At 37.6% G+C, this 18,677-nt stretch overlaps 2 protein-coding genes across 2 annotated transcripts in view; both read left to right on the plus strand.

Annotated features, from left to right (window-relative positions):
• Positions 1–608: 608 nt before the first annotated feature.
• Positions 609–5,909, plus strand: LOC129753405 (uncharacterized). The gene has a single exon (XM_055749228.1). It carries the CDS (start codon positions 609–611, stop codon positions 5,907–5,909), a length of 5,301 nt encoding a protein of 1,766 aa, XP_055605203.1.
• Positions 5,910–10,142: 4,233 nt separating this feature from the next.
• Positions 10,143–18,677, plus strand: part of LOC129753406 (cardioacceleratory peptide receptor) — a 157,541-nt gene continuing 149,006 nt past the window's right edge. Inside the window, exon 1 of the mRNA XM_055749229.1 lies at positions 10,143–11,216. The gene's annotated coding sequence lies outside the window, so the exon portion shown is untranslated. The remainder of the gene's footprint in view (positions 11,217–18,677) is intronic.

Genomic DNA, 18,677 nt, shown 5'->3' on the forward strand with positions numbered 1-18,677 from the left:
ATTGAATCTGCGGAACGAGTTTTTCGGTCAGGTTAGTAGAACCGATGGTATACGTCCTGCCGAAGCTATATTTTGAATGCAAATACTACATAAACGTTATCTCAACCCACCACCCCCTGCTACACTGTTTGGTACCGAAAACATCCAAGAGTTGGTCTGAGGCACCCCAATAATAAGGCGACAATTATATTCATTGAACGAAATCTGCGGCTAGGAATTCATACCTGTAAAGGTGTTCAGCTTTAGTTTCTGTCAAGTAAGTTAAGCTTTACAGTGTATGTCGCTTGCCGAAGCTTTGACGGAATTTGATTACTACATCGCATATTTCCTTGTCGCGTATCCTGAAATTGATCTGATCTGAGGGCAAATTATTATAACCGCTTGTATACGGAGAGGCGCACCCACGCGTGAAGGCAACGCACGCGTTTCAACCGCTAGGTCGTTCGGAATTCGGAGTTCGATACCTGTAGAGGAGTGCAACTTAAGGTTTCTTAAAGTAAGTTAAGCTCTACAGTGTATGTTCCTTGCCGAAGCTAGTTCAAAGTGCGAATACTCACCTGTTATTTTACTACCATACACCACCGTGAATCATCTTTTCAACGAGAACCATGGCTACCTCCGGCGCAACCTCTTCTGCTAAAAATCCACCGCTGAGGAATCTTCAAACCAGGTTGAAGGCATTACTTGAAATGTTTAAAAACTTAACCACGTTTGCGAACACATTGGGCGAGGTAACATCAGTTCAACAGATTCAGGTCAGGTTGGAAAAATTGAACGAACTCTGGGATAAGGTCAACGATGCTATCATGGATGTTGAAATGCATGATGAGTATCCAACGAAGGAAGGCAACTGCCCAGGCATAAGGTTGGACTTCACCACGCGCTTCTACGATGTTAAGGCGAGCATGTTAGACCGGATCAAGGAGCTGGAAGGAAATGCTGCGAACACTAGTGTCTTGCAGTCCACCCGTATCATGGATTCATCCATTCAGCCAGTGACGGAACATGTGAGGTTACCCCAAATACGTCTGCAGACATTCGACGGCAACATTGACCAGTGGCTGAGTTTCCGAGATCTTTTCCTGTCGCTGATCCATTCAAAGGTGGACTTACCGGATGTGGAAAAATTCCACTACCTCAAGGGATGTCTAGCTGGAGAAGCTAGATCGCTCATCGACCCCTTGGCATTGACGAGGGCCAACTACTCCATCGCTTGGGACACTTTGATGTCAAGATACAACGACAGCAAGGTTTTAAAACGTCGTCAGGTTGGAAATTTGTTCAAACTTCCGAAAGTTTCCAAAGAATCGTCATCGGAGATCCAGGTGTTGCTCGAAGGTTTTGAACGTGTTGTGCAAACCTTAGACCAACTAGTGAAACCTGAAGACTACAAGGATTTACTGCTGTTGGAAGTATTGTGTTCCAGACTAGACCCCGTCACGCGTCGTGCTTGGGAAGAGCATAGCGCGCTCCAGAGCCAGGATACCGTAAAGGATCTTACGCAGTTCCTGCAAACGAGAGTCAAAATTCTTGCCTCACTGCCATCCAAATCACATGATCCCAAGCCGGAGCTGTCACAGTTACCCAAAAAGAATGTTGTCCCCAGAACCAGCTATAGCGCAACTCAATCATCACAAGGATCTTGTATTGCTTGTCCAGATTCGCATCTCCTTTACACGTGTCCAGCGTTTTCGAGACTGAATGCCTCCGCTCGCGATAAGCTACTGAGACAACACTCGCTATGCCGCAATTGTTTCCGGCGTGGCCATCAAGCTTCGGAATGCAGATCAATGCAGGTGTGTCGGAAATGCAGGGGAAAGCACCATACTCTAGTGTGCTTCCGAGAAGATAACGCAGGATACAGCAATACGCGAATGGTACCACCCCCCAGAAGTAGTCAACCAGCTGCTCTCCAACCGAATACTTCAACAGAAACAGTTTCTTCAAACGTAGCAAGGAGTCGTTCATCAACTATTATCCTCGCTACAGCAGTCGTTTTAGTGGAAGACGACACCGGCAAGACCTTTCATGCAAGGGCATTATTAGATTCAGGGTCAGAGTGCAACTTCATGACAGAGAGGCTCTGTCAGCAGATGAAGATTTCAAGAAGGCGTTCGAATATCTCAGTTCTGGGAATCGGCAAGGCGAATACCACTGTGAAGCACCAGATTTCAGCAGTTGTCAAGTCGCGAACATCGGGTTTTGCAAGAAAGATGGAGTTTTTACTTTTACCAGCGGTTACTGCAGATCTGCCGACTACCAGCGTGATGGTTTCATCTTGGAAGTTCCCACAGGGTGTGGAACTAGCAGATCCAGTTTTTTTCCAATCCAAATCAGTGGATTTGGTCTTCGGCGTTCAACATTTCTTCTCCTTCTTTCAAACCGACAACAAAATTCCACTAGGCAGGGGGCTACCAATGCTGATAGATTCGGTATTTGGTTGGTTGGTCACCGGTGCAGTCGAACATCAGGATTCATCACCACAGATCGTTTGTAATACGGCATCTACAGTAAATCTCGACGAACTTCTCACCAGGTTTTGGTCGTGTGAGGAGATAGGGTCTCCGAACACATTTTCCCCGGAAGAACAACGCTGCGAGGAGCAGTTTGTTCGCACAATCCAGAGGAGTTCTGATGGGCGATATACTGTTGGCTTACCGAAAAACGACCAGGTGCTTTTGACGATGGGCGAGTCGCGAGGCATTGCACTTCAGCGACTGAGTGGCTTGGAACGCAGATTGGTGAGGGATCCAGATTTGCGGAGCCAGTACAACGAGTTCATGGAGGAGTACATACAGCTAGGGCACATGCGCAGGGTGCATGTGGGCCTGGGAAAACGTTGCTATCTACCACACCATCCAGTCATCAAACAGGCCAGCACAACCACGAAGGTTCGAGTGGTGTTTGACGCATCATGCAAGAGCAGCACCGGTATTTCCCTAAACGATACACTCTTGGCAGGACCCGTTATCCAGGACGAGCTTCGAGCTCTCATCATGCGTTGCCGCACGAAACAAATTATGATTGTCGCGGACATCGAAAAAATGTTCAGACAGATCGGAATCGATGAAGAAGACATACCGCTTCAAAGCATTCTGTGGAGGAAGAATCCATCGGAGGAGGTGAAGACCTATGAACTGACTACCGTCACATACGGAACAAAACCGGCACCGTTTCTTGCCACCAGAACCTTGAAACAGTTGGCCACAGATGAACAGGAAAGATTTCCTAATGGAGCCAAAGCTATTATGGAGGACGTCTACATGGACGACGTTATAACCGGTACAGATAAAGCAAGCGCAGCCTCGAAACTATGTGAGGAATTAATCAATCTAACGAGGAGTGGAGGGTTCCGACTGCGAAAATTTGCTTCGAATTCAACGACAGCCTTGCGCGTAATAGAAGAGGAAGACCTAGCGCTGCCGCATAGTAACGAGATACAGCTCGACCCAGACCCTGCAGTCAAAACCCTAGGTCTTGTTTGGCAACCTCGGACAGACATTTTGCGATTCAACTTTACCATTCTGCAGATATCAGAAAACGAAAGGTTAACCAAGCGGAAAATACTGTCGGCAATCGCAATGTTGTTTGATCCTCTTGGATTAGTCGGAGCAGTAACCACTACCGCCAAGATATTTATGCAGAGGTTGTGGAAATTGAACGAGAAGGGAGAAAGGCTCGACTGGGATCAACCAGTACCAGTTGAGGTAGAAACAGAATGGCGTAAATTCCACAAGCAGCTTCATGTGATGAACAATTTGAAGATTCAACGTTGTGCAGTTATCCAAAATTCGGTACGTATGGAGCTACATTTCTTTTCGGATGCGTCGGAGAAGGCATATGGCGCCTGCGTGTACATCAAGAGCATCGACACTCAAGGAAGAAGCTCCGTACATCTACTAGCATCGAAATCGAAGGTCGCTCCGTTGAAATGCCAGTCGATACCAAGGTTGGAGCTATGCGGAGCTCTTCTGTCAGCCGAATTATCCTTCAAGGTACGAGATGCGTTGAAGACCCAGATTGATATGCACTTTTGGACGGATTCAACTTGCGTTCTACAATGGTTGAAGGCGGTTCCAACTACCTGGACAACGTTCGTGGCAAATCGTGTAGCCAAAATCCAAACAGCGACGGAGAATTGTGTTTGGAGACACGTTCCTGGTATACAGAATCCTGCAGACTTAATTTCCCGTGGATTAAATCCAGACCAGATCCAGGACAGCAATCTATGGTGGAAGGGTCCCGAATGGCTACTACAGAATCATTATCCGAACCAGCCAAGTAGCTTTAGCACCGAAGGAGTAGATGCAGAAGTACGACATGTAGCAGCGAACCTGGCAACTAATCAAAATGATTTCGGAATGGATTATGTGAACAAATTTTCATCATTTACCAAACTTGTGCGCTGTACTGCGTACTGGATGCGTCTAATGCGAATCTTGAAGAAATCGGAACGAAATCCAAGGAGTCTTTTAACTGTGGCAGAACTTCGTGAGGCCGAATACGCCATAATACGACGAATACAGCAGGAGACATTTTCCGAAGAATGGAAGTGTATAGCTGGTGGAAAGGATGTACATCGGAACTCGCCGCTGCGGTGGTTCGTTCCTCAAATATCTTCAGAAAACCTTATTCGAGTTGGCGGTCGATTAGGAAAATCAGAGGAGTCGGAAGATACCAAACACCCAATTGTGCTACCTGCAAAACATCCTTTTACAAAACTCTTATACGAGTACTACCATCAAAAGCTTATGCACGCTGGATCACAGTTGTTGCTAAGCTCAGTTCGCCTAAAGTATTGGCCACTTGGAGGTCGTAACGTTCCACGTCAGATCATACATAATTGTAAACAATGTTTCCGCTCAAAGCCAAATCCTATTCAACAATTTATGGGTGAACTGCCTCCAGATCGTGTTACGATATCAAGACCGTTTATGAAGACCGGGGTTGACTATTTCGGCCCAGTGTACTTACGCTTGGCACCAAGAAGACCAGCAACCAAGGCCTACGTAGCTGTTTTCATCTGCCTTTGTACCAAGGCAGTGCACCTTGAATTAGTTTCGGACCTTTCGACGGAGCGGTTTCTCCAAGCACTACGCCGATTTATTGGGAGAAGAGGATACTGTGCCGACATTTATTCGGACAATGGGACCAATTTTGTGGGAGCCCGTAACTTCCTGCGGGAATTACTGGAGATCATTCGCAACAGCCAACATCAAGAAAGGGTATCCAAGGAGTGCGTCAACAATCACATTCAATGGCATTTCATCCCCCCAGCAGCTCCTCACTTTGGAGGCCTTTGGGAAGCTGCGGTTCGATCGGCCAAGAAGCATCTCCTGAAGGTTCTTGGAGAAAATGCTGTTTCCTTTGAAGAAATGACCACGTTACTGGTCCAAGTAGAAAACTGTTTGAACTCAAGGCCCATCACCGCATTAACCGATGATCCAGGAAACCTTCAACCTCTTACTCCAGGCCATTTTTTAATTGGTGAAGCATTCCAACAACTACCAAACAGAGACTTCCGAGAAGTGCCAATGAACCGTCTTAACCAGAGTCAAGTGCTCCAGAAGAAGCTTCAACACTTTTGGGATAGATGGAGAGTAGAGTATCTCACGCAACTGCAAGGACGTTACAAAAGATGGAGGTCACCTGTTGAGATATCCGTTGGCAGGCTGGTCATCATCAAGGACGAGAATCTTCCACCATCCCGTTGGAAAATGGGACGTATTGAGAAGCTGCATCCAGGATCAGACGGTGTTGTGAGAGTAGTTACTCTGAAGACCGCTACAGGACCATCTACGCGACCGGTCGAAAAACTTTGCCTGTTGCCAGATGCGTTTCAGCCCAACGAAGACCCTCAAATACCCTCTGAGAACCAAACAGATCAGTGCCCCCCCTCGTGTTCGTGAGATCCCCCTTCTTATCTTTTCAGAAACGCGAGCGGTTTCAGGATGGGCGAGGATGTTGGGTTACGAGAATCCTTATTACAACTCTGTGTTCGAATGCTCGGAGTTCAGGAAGACAGAGAAGGACGAAACTGTTAACATCTCCAGAAGCTACAGCTGATCGATGCAACAAGCTGTTGAAACTGGGCCATAATGAACTGTTTATTGTAACAAATCTAGCCAAAAATCACCATTTTGAATTATATCCATTAATTTTAGTATTAAGTCGAATAGCCATTGGTGCAGAAGATAAATTGTTTTGCTCGTTAAATATTATGTTGTAGTTTTCGTAATAAATGTTAAATTATAGTGTTGCATTTCCTTAAAGAACGTTGTGTTTAATAAATTGTGCTAAAACCTGAATCGTGTAGTTAAAATAAACTTTGTAACTTACCAAAAATAAGTGTTTAACTGGAATCTGGAACCCACAAGGAACCCCGAGGAACACCACCATACTCCAACCAAGGAACCCAACCCCACCTAAGGAACCCCAAACATCGGAAATTGGTCATACAGTCCACCCAAGGTACCCCAGCCCCCCAACACTATACTATACTATACTATACTATACTATACTATACTATACTATACTATACTATACTATACTATACTATACTATACTATACTATACTATACTATACTATACTATACTATACTATACTATACTATACTATACTATACTATACTATACTATACTATACTATACTATACTATACTATATTATACTATACTATACTATACTATACTATACTATACTATACTATACTATACTATACTATACTATACTATACTATACTATACTATACTATACTATACTATACTATACTATACTATACTATACTATACTATACTATACTATACTATACTATACTATACTATACTATACTATACTATACTATACTATACTATACTATACTATACTATACTATACTATACTATACTATACTATACTATACTATACTATACTATACTATACTATACTATACTATACTATACTATACTATACTATACTATACTATACTATACTATACTATACTATACTATACTATACTATACTATACTATACTATACTATACTATACTATACTATACTATACTATACTATACTATACTATACTATACTATACTATACTATACTATACTATACTATACTATACTATACTGTACTATACTATACTATACTATACTATACTATACTATACTATACTATACTATACTATACTATACTATACTATACTATACTATACTATACTATACTATACTATACAATACATTATTCCTTGGTCGCTGCCGTGGCTCAGTGGAACTAATTCCACATCGGCAATGGTTGGTACCAGTGATGGTTTGAATCATTTGACTTAATTTTGAATCATTTGCTTATAACTTCTTTTGAAAACATTTTTCCCAGAAATGATGTTCTAAACTTTAGTAGAACTAGATCTTAGCTGCAACTTTTGTGACCAACACAAACCTGTATCTCTTATGCCTTATGAATGAGAAATCGAAAAGTTTAAATTTTTGAGCAATGATCGTAATCACAATCATTTGGATTAGCGGGTTGGATTAAATCCTACAATTCATACCACATTGAAGATACATATTTATGACATACAAGAAAGTTGTAGCTTAGATCTGTATCTACTAAAGTTTAGAACATCATTTCATGGAAAAATGTTTTCAAAAGAAGTTATAACCAAATGATTCAAAAATAAGTCAAATGATTCAAACCATCACTGGTTGGTACTCCGTGATTGACAGAGGCCATCAGTTTGGATCAAAGGTCGAAAGACTGGTGCCTGGGATTGGCAGTACATTCACATTGCCAAAACTGAAGCTCTCCATTTGATCATCAATAACGGCGCCGGCCACGTCCTAGTAGTCAATACATAGTTTGCAAAAGCGAGAAAGGGATGAAAGACCAATGTTGTGCATTGCATTGCAAAAACCTTGTTGTTGAAAGTATGGATGAAAGGATATGAGAAGACACTTTTGACTAGTGCATTTTAAACTAATAATTTTTTCCACAATTTCCTGTGAATTCCTAGTGCAACTCTCATATTTACAGTTGAGTCTAGGTTTTCTGCTTTAAATCTTTTTTAAGTGTAAAAATTCCAATGAAACTAAACAATAAATTTGAAAATTGAACTTAATTTTCTAATTTGCCCGTTGGCACTTCTTCAATTAAAAAGAATGAATATTTTAAACACGACAATAGAACGTACCACAAACAAATAAAAAAAGATATTTGAATAAACGCGTTATAATATAATCATAGATCCAATGTATTTAATTGCTTTCAAAATTTGAAAACAAATCTTTTTAAATGAGTTCAAGTTATATTTTAAGAACCTGCGGAGATGGTTAATAAAATACTTTCAAATGGCTCCAACTTAAAGAAAGGGGGCTCCCATACAAAATTAATGAAAATATGACATAATTCAAACAATTTGCAGAAACAACTCAACCGATCAACGTGAAACTTGGTTTGATGCTGTTTCCAAGACTGGGGATGGTTTTCAAAATACTTTCAAACCCCTCCGAATCCAAAACTAGGGGGCTCCTTTACAAAATTATCAAACATTATACACAATTCGAACAATTTTCGTAAACTACTGAACCAATCAACGTGAAATTTGATGTGTAGCCATTTTCGAGACCGGAAATAGTTTCTACTTAAAGGAAGGGGGGCTCCCATACAAAACCATAAAAATATGACATAATTCGAACAATTCACAGAAACAACTGAACCCATCAACGGGAAACTTGGTGTGCAGCCGTTTCCAAGACTGAGGATGGTTTTCGAAATACTTTCAAACTCCTCCGAATTCAAAAATAGAAGCCGGGCTCCTATACAAAATTAACAAAAAAATTACATAATTTGAACAATTTTCGTAAACTACTGAACCGTTCCTGAGTCAGGCACAGTTTCTTCACCACACGCGTCTATCCTCATGAAAATACTTCACTAAACTGCCTTATTTTCTCCAGCGTTCTCATTTCGAATCCTCGAACACCAAAATTCTCTTAGACAGATCGTTAAACGTGAAATTTGATATGTAGCCATTTTCGAGAGCGGAAATGGTTTCTATAATACTTTAAAACCCCTCCAGATCAAAAAATGGGGGGTTCCCATACAAATTATCAAAAATTTGAACAATGTTCGTAAACTACAGAACCGATCAACGTTAAATTTAATGTCATTTTCGAAACCGGGAATAGTCTCAACCCCCTCCGAATCCTAAAAGAGAAGCTTCCATACAAAATAACCAGCCGTTTTCGAGACCGAGAATGGGTTTTATAATAGTTTCAAACCCCTCCGAATCCAAAACAGGGGAGGGGGGCTTTCATACAATTATGTTTTCAGATTTTTATCGCCGTCATAACTATGTTATAATATTTTAATGGCATTTCGGCGAGATGAACTCTAGTAGAATGGAATCGAAAGATAGGAAATGATAGGTGGATAGTTAAAGCTAGGGCGCTTTGGAGAAGAAACATTGAAAGGTGGTTTTGAAAATGTAAGTCTAGGGCATGTGGGAGAAAGCTCAAACTAATCGGTTGAATCTTTGCTCGGCAACGGTTAATTCTGTATGGGAGGCGAAGCAATCGCAGCTCGCATACAGAATCAACCCGATGGATTAGATGTGTACCAACACAGCTCGATTAGGTGTCTGGTGGCTTAAGGTGGCTAAAAAATACTCACTCGATATTGGCATGGTTCGATTTTGCACATGTTCTTAAATCGAATGGTTTTTTTTTTAAACATCACTGTCTAATGTTTTTCGCTTTCAGATGACCTGCAGATGTGTTGCCAAAATCGAACGGTTTCTGTATTGGCAACAATTCCAATGCTCAACTCTCAACATTGATGATAGCATGTTAGAGAGACCAAAACAAACCCCCCACAGAAGAACCTGTTGATATTTTATCACTCTCTTGCTCCAAAAACCCCACTTTGGAATGGAGAGCAGAACACGATAGACATCCATCCCCCAATCGTCATCATCATCATCATCATCATTCGTTTTATCGTTCCTCCCATCAGTCGACGGGCCTCTCCGCTCAGCGCGAACGTTATATCGAATCGTAGGTACTTAGGTATCACACGCCTCAACAACATCTATCCCGCACGCAAATGCGCCTCGAACCAAGTTCTTGGCGTAAGGTCAAGTCAGTAAACAGCTGGACGCCGGTTCGGATAGAAGCAGCAGCAAAATCGGAAGCAGCTGCCCTGGAGCTTTCACTAGGCTCTATCGAGTGTTTTTCCCAGCCAGTTAGTCTTTCACTGGATATGTTCCTAGCTGCTTGGGGTTTCCGCGAGTGAGTTTGTGTGCGATTGTTTTGTAACGACCTCCGCGAGTTATCAACCGGTCAAGGGACTAACGACTAACGGACTTCCGGTTTCAAAGGATTACTTCTTAAGCTGTCCAGGTGAGCTGCTCTGATTGGCAGTAGGGCGCCACGTGCCCCAGGAGGAATATACGCTATGGATTGAATTTAAATTGGCCGTCAACCTGTTGATTGTCCTCGTCCTCTTCTTCGTCGTTCATTTACCGCGGGGTGCATTCTGGGTTTGCTGACCCAAACCATTCAAAGTTGGTGCAAAACAGTACCAGTGTCTCCATTCCATATTAGGCTTTAAACTGGTGCACTTTTCTCGGGAAAGGGGAAGAAGGTGAAAGTGATTTAGGTGAAGTAAGATAACACGACTGAGATCACGCGATTATCAAGGGGGGTATAGATGCAATTTAAATTTAATCTCATCATTTGCCTCAACAATCACAACAACATCAGAGGCATAAACACGTTTGGCCCCCCGCCTGGAAATACTTAGGCTTGTGCAATTTTCAACGAATCGTGCGTGAATAGTTTCGGGATGTTTTCGACATGTGTCCGATGATGGGAGCTATAATTATAAGTTTAGGCTGTTATCCAGCAAAATCTGCAATAAGTTTAAAAAGTTAAAAAAAAAGGTGATTTGAAATTGAAGAAAAAACAAACCACGGGATTAAGCCGATTTCGTTGGGATTATGGTGTAGTAATTCCTCTCAACAACAAAATATCAAGTGATCGTTGAATAACACAATCGTTTCAAGTGGAATTGCTCTTGAAAACATGCAAAGGTGTGAGGTTCTTTGAAAAAATCTTTATTCCTCAAGCTTCGAAGCTAATTAGAATCGGCACTGAATGGATTGAAAGGAAGAATAAGCTCACTTCTAATCGCTCGGACCCGGATTTATTGAACAGCAACAACCAACCAATCAACGCAAAGGTAGGAAGCTCAACGGTTTCGAACGAATGTTTTTTTTCCACATTTTGCTTCTTCGCATTTTATGAGCTGCACAATTAAAATGTCAAATTAAGGCTGCACACGTGTGGTGAGAAATGTTGTTTTTATTTCAAGCTGATTTTGTGTGTTCTTTTGGCTGGAACAATACCGACCGAGGACCTTGAAAAGAGGTGCGGCTCTCGCAAAAACCTCGCGAATCAGACTTTCAAATGAGTTTCAAGTGAATTTATTCAAACGGATTCAAGGATTGTTTTTCAGCAATTTTAAAGATGAATTAAATCTATGGTAGCAATAATTAATTTTTAAATTTGAAATTTACAATGTTGCGCACAATTGCGCCTTAATTTGTTAGTTAAATTAAGGGTGAATTTTAATCAGATAAACTGTACTGGAACAAATCAAATTAAGGATGGATAAATCCATGCAAACAACAAATAATACAAGGGAACAGCATTTTTGGTTTCCATTTAGTACATAACTGACTTTGGAAGATTCTGACGACCTGAATTCAAATCATTCGTCAGACTTTGCTCAGCACATCTAGTTTTGGTGATATGGTGTGTGGAATTTTCGAAAATTATAAATTTTGAGTAAAATCGATCATTGATAGCTTAGCTTAGCTTGATTTACTACTCACATCCAGCTTAAGTCATTGAACCCGAAATGCCGGTTAAACTATTACTGAAACTGATTTAAAACTTTCCGCCATCATTAATACTTGAACCTTTTGGATTCCAAAACCGCAGACGTGGCTAAGTTCCACATAGCGAATGGTTGCTACTCCATGATAGACCGAAACCATCAATTTTGTCCAGAGGTCAAAAGAATGGTGTCTGGGAGTGACATCGTATTCTCAATGAACAAAACTGATGCTCTCTCTTATTACATCAGTAACGGCGCCAGCCACGCCCTAGTAGTCAATAGATAGAGAAAAATAAGAGAAAAGGATGAAAGGGAATGAACTTATGTTTTAGGACCGAGGCCACCGCTGCATTCTAGCACAACTATTTTGGTGTGGATATGAGGAAAAGGGATATGATCAGGAGACACTTTCGGAGAGTGTAAAGATCTTTTTCTTAAACCTATTTCCCTTTGCTTCAATTGTTTCAATTAGAATCCAATTTTTTGAAAAATCTTAAAAGAATGTGATTCACACTGTTATGATACAAATAAAAAAAATTCAGTGGTATTTGTTTAAAAAAAAAGTTCTTGATTTTTTCATGAGTAATTGAACTAGTTGGTTTCCCTTATTGTAATTCCTAACTAATCAACCAACTCGCGATAATATCATGCTTTAAAGTTATAACACAAAAAGTCATTTGTGTAAATATTCTTTGATCAACACGAGTTTGGGTTAATAAAAGAAAACAAAACAACAATTAAAAATTAACTTACTGAGTTTTGAGTCAAAACTTGATATTGATTTGAAAATTCACACGATACACTATTAGACAAAAAATTATTTAGAATTTCCGAAAGTCTAGTTTTTAGTTCGTTGACTAACTAACATATGCCTCATTAAGAAATAAGTGGTAGTAAAAATAAAAGATTTAAAATTCGGCTGTACAGATAGCCTGTTTATAAATCTCCACGCTGAGTGTTCGGAGAAAAGGTAGTGTGACATGGAAATCACCCATAACATGTGATGAAGTCACATGAGATCGTTGCTCTTAATCTCCTATGTTCTCTATTGAAACTCCTGCACTTCTGAAGTGGCCATATTTAAATTTATCAAGAGGTTTGGATTTATATATATATTTTTGCATCAAATTCTTTTACTTTAGGTAAGAAAAATAATAACCTTTTGATATCTTGAGTCTTGGTTTGATTGTATCAAATTCAATACTTTTTTCCAACAATAACATTCAGGAAGTAATAAATTTTGATTCGAATAACATTGAAGAGATTGATAGAAGTTTGAATAATTTCAATTTTACGTCTTCTTCGGGCCAAAATGACGGCAACAAGTTTAAAGAGTTAGTTATATATTGTCAAAACTTTAATAGGATGAGAAGTGCCGTTCAGATTAATGAAATTTTCAAAAAGGTGTCCGCTTGTTTTTTCCCTGTTATTTTAGGCACTGAAACTAGTTGGGACGAAAGCGTGAACAGTGAAGAAATTTTTGTTGATAGATTTAATGTATTCAGGGATGATCGAAATAAATCACTATCTGAGAAAAAGTCTGGTGGAGGAGTGTTAATTGCAGTTTCTACAGATTATAATTCAGAACCAATTTCATCAAGTAAGTTTAGAGAGTTTGATCATGTGTGGGTCAAATCAGTAATCGAAAATCAAACACATATTTTTGCCTCAGTCTATTTTCCTCCAGAAAGCGCTAAAAAAGACTCGTATGAACTATTCTTTGAATTTGCTAGAAACATTTTATCAAAATTTGATCCTGAAACTAATGTACACATTTATGGGGACTTCAATCAACGAGCGGCGAGTTTTATTAATGATGAGGAAAATGAATCACACTTAATCCCAATTGTAGGAGAAAATGAAACGCTTCATACCCTTTTTGGCAAATGCGCAGAGTTAGGTCTTAATCAAGTTAATCATATCAGAAATCAGAATAACTGCTATTTAAATTTACTTTTTACTAATATGACTGATGATTTCTGTGTGACTGAGTCACTTTCTCCGCTGTGGAAAAACAAAGTGTTCCACACTGCAATAGAATACTCTATATTTATACATGAAAACGCCACAGTGTTGGATAGTGGTTTATCTGAGCAATACTATGATTTGAACAAGCCAATTACGTAAGTATTAAGAACAAATTAAATGCTATAGATTGTCAAACATTAATTTGAAACCAAAACCCTGAACAAGCAGTGGATGATTTCTACAAAATAATATACGATATTTTAGAAACGACAGTACCAAAAAAACAAAGAAGTATAAAGAAAAGATCTAAAATTCCAGCATGTTACAATAGAACAATAATAAATCTCAAAAATAGAAAGCAGAAAGCTCATAAAGCTTACAAAAAAGATAATTGTGATGTGAATCGCTCAAATTATTTGGCCATTTGCGAGCAGTTGAACATTGAAGTTAAAAATTCGACAATTTGATAAAAAAGAAGGAGAAAAGGAGGAGGAGGAGAAAAAAGAAGGAATTTAAAAAAATTTTCAACTTTGTCAAAGAAAAGCAAAAATCTCAAAATTTCCCATCGCAAATGAAATTTGAAAGCAGAATAGGGAATACTAAAAACGAAATCAGTAATCTATTTGCAAAATTTTCAAGAGGTTTATACTACGCATGACGACAATGATCCAGATTTTGATTATTTACACTCATCGAAAGGTCCAGGTCCAGATGGCCTGCCTCCCAAATTTTTAAAGTAGCTGACAAAAGAAATAGCCGAACCATTATTCTGGTTGTTTAATTCTTCTTTGAAAACAAGTATTCTTCCTGCAATTTGGAATTAATCTTTTTTTGTTCCAATATTCAAAAGTGGCATCAAATATAATGTACGAAATTATCGTGGAGTTGCTATATTATCCTGCATTTCCAGGGCCGGATTAAGTAATCGGGGGTCCCGGAGCAATTTTCCTCGGGGGGCCCCTATGATTCGATTTTTTTTTTCAAATGCTATCCCAGAGAATACAACACATTTTGAACGTGTAAATGAACAGGAGATGAATTCAGTATACTGTCTTCAAATATCCATGTTGTCTGCGTAGATGATGGTTTGTGGTATCTTCAAATAAAAATTGTTAATTAAATCATCACGTGCAAACATTGCGGAAGAGTTAAGAAATTTCGCAAATATTAAAGCTCTGATTTGAGCTGCAAAATGCCAAATTAAATTTCAATTTTTTTAAATACCCTTATCACCAACTAGAATTTTCTGGTACAGAAAAATGACCAGATAGATATTTAATATGTTTTTCATTTCGTCGTCTGATTTGTGTTTCACCGAGAAATGTTTACCCAATGGACAATTGGAAACTTTCATGAAGATTTGAAACATGGAATACAAAATTCAAAAAATTAAACAAAATAATTTAATTCAAATTCTATAGAGATACAGTTATAAGAGTTTAAGAATTCAAAACTTCAAATCAGGTTATTTTCAGCACCAAAATTCAGTGTCTCAAATCTAAATCAAAATTTAAGAAACAAAATATTAATTAAATTAAAAAAAGAGAGATTCAAAGACTTGAAAATTACAATGAATTGAATCTGGAAAAATATAAGATTAAAAACATAGAAATATTCATGTTAAGATTATCACTCAATGACATTAGCAACTCAACTATGAGATCTTTTTCATGATAATTTGAGAATGACTATTTGGAAAATGATATGCTGAATTCAAGACAGGATATTTACTTCAGTTGATGATAAAATTTTCGTTACATCAGTTGAAAATGTTTCAATACGAATTTCATGGGATGGAAATTCAATGAAGAAACTATGTACGGTCGATAGGTCAAATTTAAGCAACTACAGTTTTTTTAAGATTATATTTTCAAAAATAGGGAGGGAAAAGAGTTAAGAATTTATAAACCAACGAAAAATTCAAAAATATTTATTGAAAAGTGCAAAGTTATTGGTAAATTAATTGGATAAAATTCTGAAATGTTTATCATAAAGCTTCTCTATTCTCTCTTAGCAGTGTGAGCCAGTTTTGGTGAAATAAGCTGCTATTTTAGTGCAGAAACCTTTACTTGAAAAGTTAACGTAATAACAAACATTATTATTGTGCAGGACGTTTGTATGTAATGAAAATGAGGATACCTTTTTTCATTATTTTACCTGTTCTGTACAGAAAATCCTTACTGATATTTCGATAAAAAAAAAATTAAGTTGGTTTCCTCATATTCTTCTTAATTACGTTTCGAATTTATTTTTGTCCAGATTTTGGGTTGATAATTTTGAAATTCAAATGGAAGATTTGGATATTCTCTAGAGGGCCCCCTTAACTTATGTAAGAGAAAAATTATTCTAGATTTCATTTCACGGGGCCCCTTTAGTTGTTATATTTCAAGCTTTCATACCGATTTTCTAGTTTTATTTCTTTTCATAGATTTGTAGTGGTATGATTAAAGAAATGTTAAAACTCCCCCCTGAGCCGGGGAGCCCGGGGCAATTGCCCCTTTTGCCCCCCCTCCCCTTAATCCGGCCTTGTGCATTCCTAAATTATTCGAATCCATTATTAATAGAAACATATTCTCACAAGTAAAAAATTTAATCTCGAATAAACAACATGGTTTTTTCAAAGGCCGTTCTACGACCACTAATTTACTACATTTTGTAACTTTTACTATAAAGGCGATGGAAAACGGTAATTATGTTGAAACATTGTATACTATTTTAGTAAAGCATTCGATAGGGTCGACATTCCTTTGTAACTTTTCAAGTTAGCTAAGATTGGGTTTAATCATAGACTTTTGCAGTGGATTCAGTCATACTTAACTGGTAGAACACAAAGAGTACGATTTTAAGGAAGTCTGTCACAAGTTGTAAATGTAACATCATGTGTTCCTCAAGGTTCTCATTTTGGACCGTTACTGTTTATTTTATTTGTTAACGATGTTGACTACATCTTAAAAGATTTAAATGTTTCAATTTACGCAGACGATATGAAAATTTTTCTGGAAATACGTAAACCATCGGATATTGAAGTGTTTCAACGTGGACTAAATTGTTTTTATACCTGGTGCTCAAAATGTTTCCTAGAGCTTAATGTAAAAAAATGTTACTCAATATCATTTTCGAGAAAGCAACTAACGAGACAAGAATCAATAAAATTAGGTCAAAACATAGTTGAAAGGTGTAGTCAAGTGAGAGACTTAGGAATCTTATTGGACTCTAAACTAACCTTTGTTGTAGATTTTAATAATATTATCTTCAAGGCAAGTAATATGCTTGGTTTTATCAAAAGATTTAGTCTGCAATTTAATGATCCTTACACAATAAAAACTTTGTATGTAGCTTATGTTAGGCCCCTTCTTGAATACTGCATTCTAGTATGGTCTCCATACCAAGAAGTTCACATAAATCGTATTGAGTCAGTACAAAAGCAATTCTTGTTGTTTGCCTTGCGCAAATTAGGCTGGACGACTTTACCCCTTCCATCATATGAATCTCGATGCATGCTTATTAATTTAAATACACTGAAAAAACGAAGAGAGTTTGCAATGATAGTCTTCATAAATGATACTGTAGCTCAAAAAGTGAATGCTCCTGAAATTTTAGAAAATCTTAACTTTTATGCTTCCACTAGATCATTAAGAAACCGGAATTTATTTCACATCAATAGTCACAGAACAAATTATGCCAAAAATGTACCTATTAACAGAATGATGTCATGCTATAATATGTATTATGAAAATCTAGATGTGACAATGAACAGAAGTAAACTTAAAAAACATTCTTCCCGATGAATTAGACATAGTATATAACTAGTTATAAACGTATTTGTAAATGAAGCGGTCTACAACTGATTGACGACAATAAATAAATTTGATAAAATTTATTCATAAAATGGTATTGCTTCATCAAGAACAGTAGTCAAAAATAGTGAGACATTTAAAAAAAAGGGATTTGTCTTTTTTTTTCTCCTCTACCGAACTCGATAGGCTGCTTTTTCTAAATCTTTTTGAAACATTCAACTTTGGAAAAATAATCAACGTTCAGATTTTTTTTGTTGATAAGAATTTCTTCCTAAAAAACTGTACGAATACACGTAATACAAAGTCTACAGATTATAGGTGTATGAGTTCTCTGATTTTATGAACATTTTTCTAAAGACCTATTCCTTTTTCCATTTTAAGTTTCAAGAAAAACATCTATTTCTTCATTTTCAAGTTAATATCAACTTTCAATAAAAAAAAATGCAAAGAGATTTCACATTTGATATAATACAAAAAAAATCTTTCAAAAATAACCTAATTGTTAAAATGACTTGGTAGTACAAAGAATTTTAACTAAACATTATTAACATTTAATCTCGAGAGAACAGTACTGAGTTAAATTTCACCATTTTAACCATAAATTTCTCTTATGATTGCCGATATAAAAATTCATTGTTGAGTTACTTATATTTGTCTCATAAAATTCCCAATGTTAAATAATTTCTAAATTTTTCAACTTATAAAAACCATGAATAATAACCCTTTTTTATTTTAAGTTTATAGTTCCTGTAAGATCTTTTATTTAAAATTTTTTAAATTCCATTATATACTTCCAATTATATATTTTAGATTTTCAGAAAAAAAAATCCTGAATCAAATAAAATCCTACTTAAAGTAAGTTGTGAATTTAAAATAGTCCACAGTTTAAAATACACCAGTTAACAAACAATCTTATTTTCAAGTTGAAACTTCCAATCGATTCTAATTTCCAAAGTTTTCAATTAAGGTTTATAAGCAGAAAAGGTAAACAAAATCTTATGTTTAATTCCAATTGTCAACGAAGAATCTTAAACAT

Source organism: Uranotaenia lowii, chromosome 3, assembly GCF_029784155.1.
Source record: "Uranotaenia lowii strain MFRU-FL chromosome 3, ASM2978415v1, whole genome shotgun sequence".
NCBI lineage: Eukaryota > Metazoa > Arthropoda > Insecta > Diptera > Culicidae > Uranotaenia > Uranotaenia lowii.

What these genes read in the sequence shown, in the direction of transcription:
- LOC129753405 (XM_055749228.1), top strand. Translation starts at nt 609, where the DNA reads ATGGCTACCTCCGGCGCAACCTCTTCTGCTAAAAATCCACCGCTGAGG.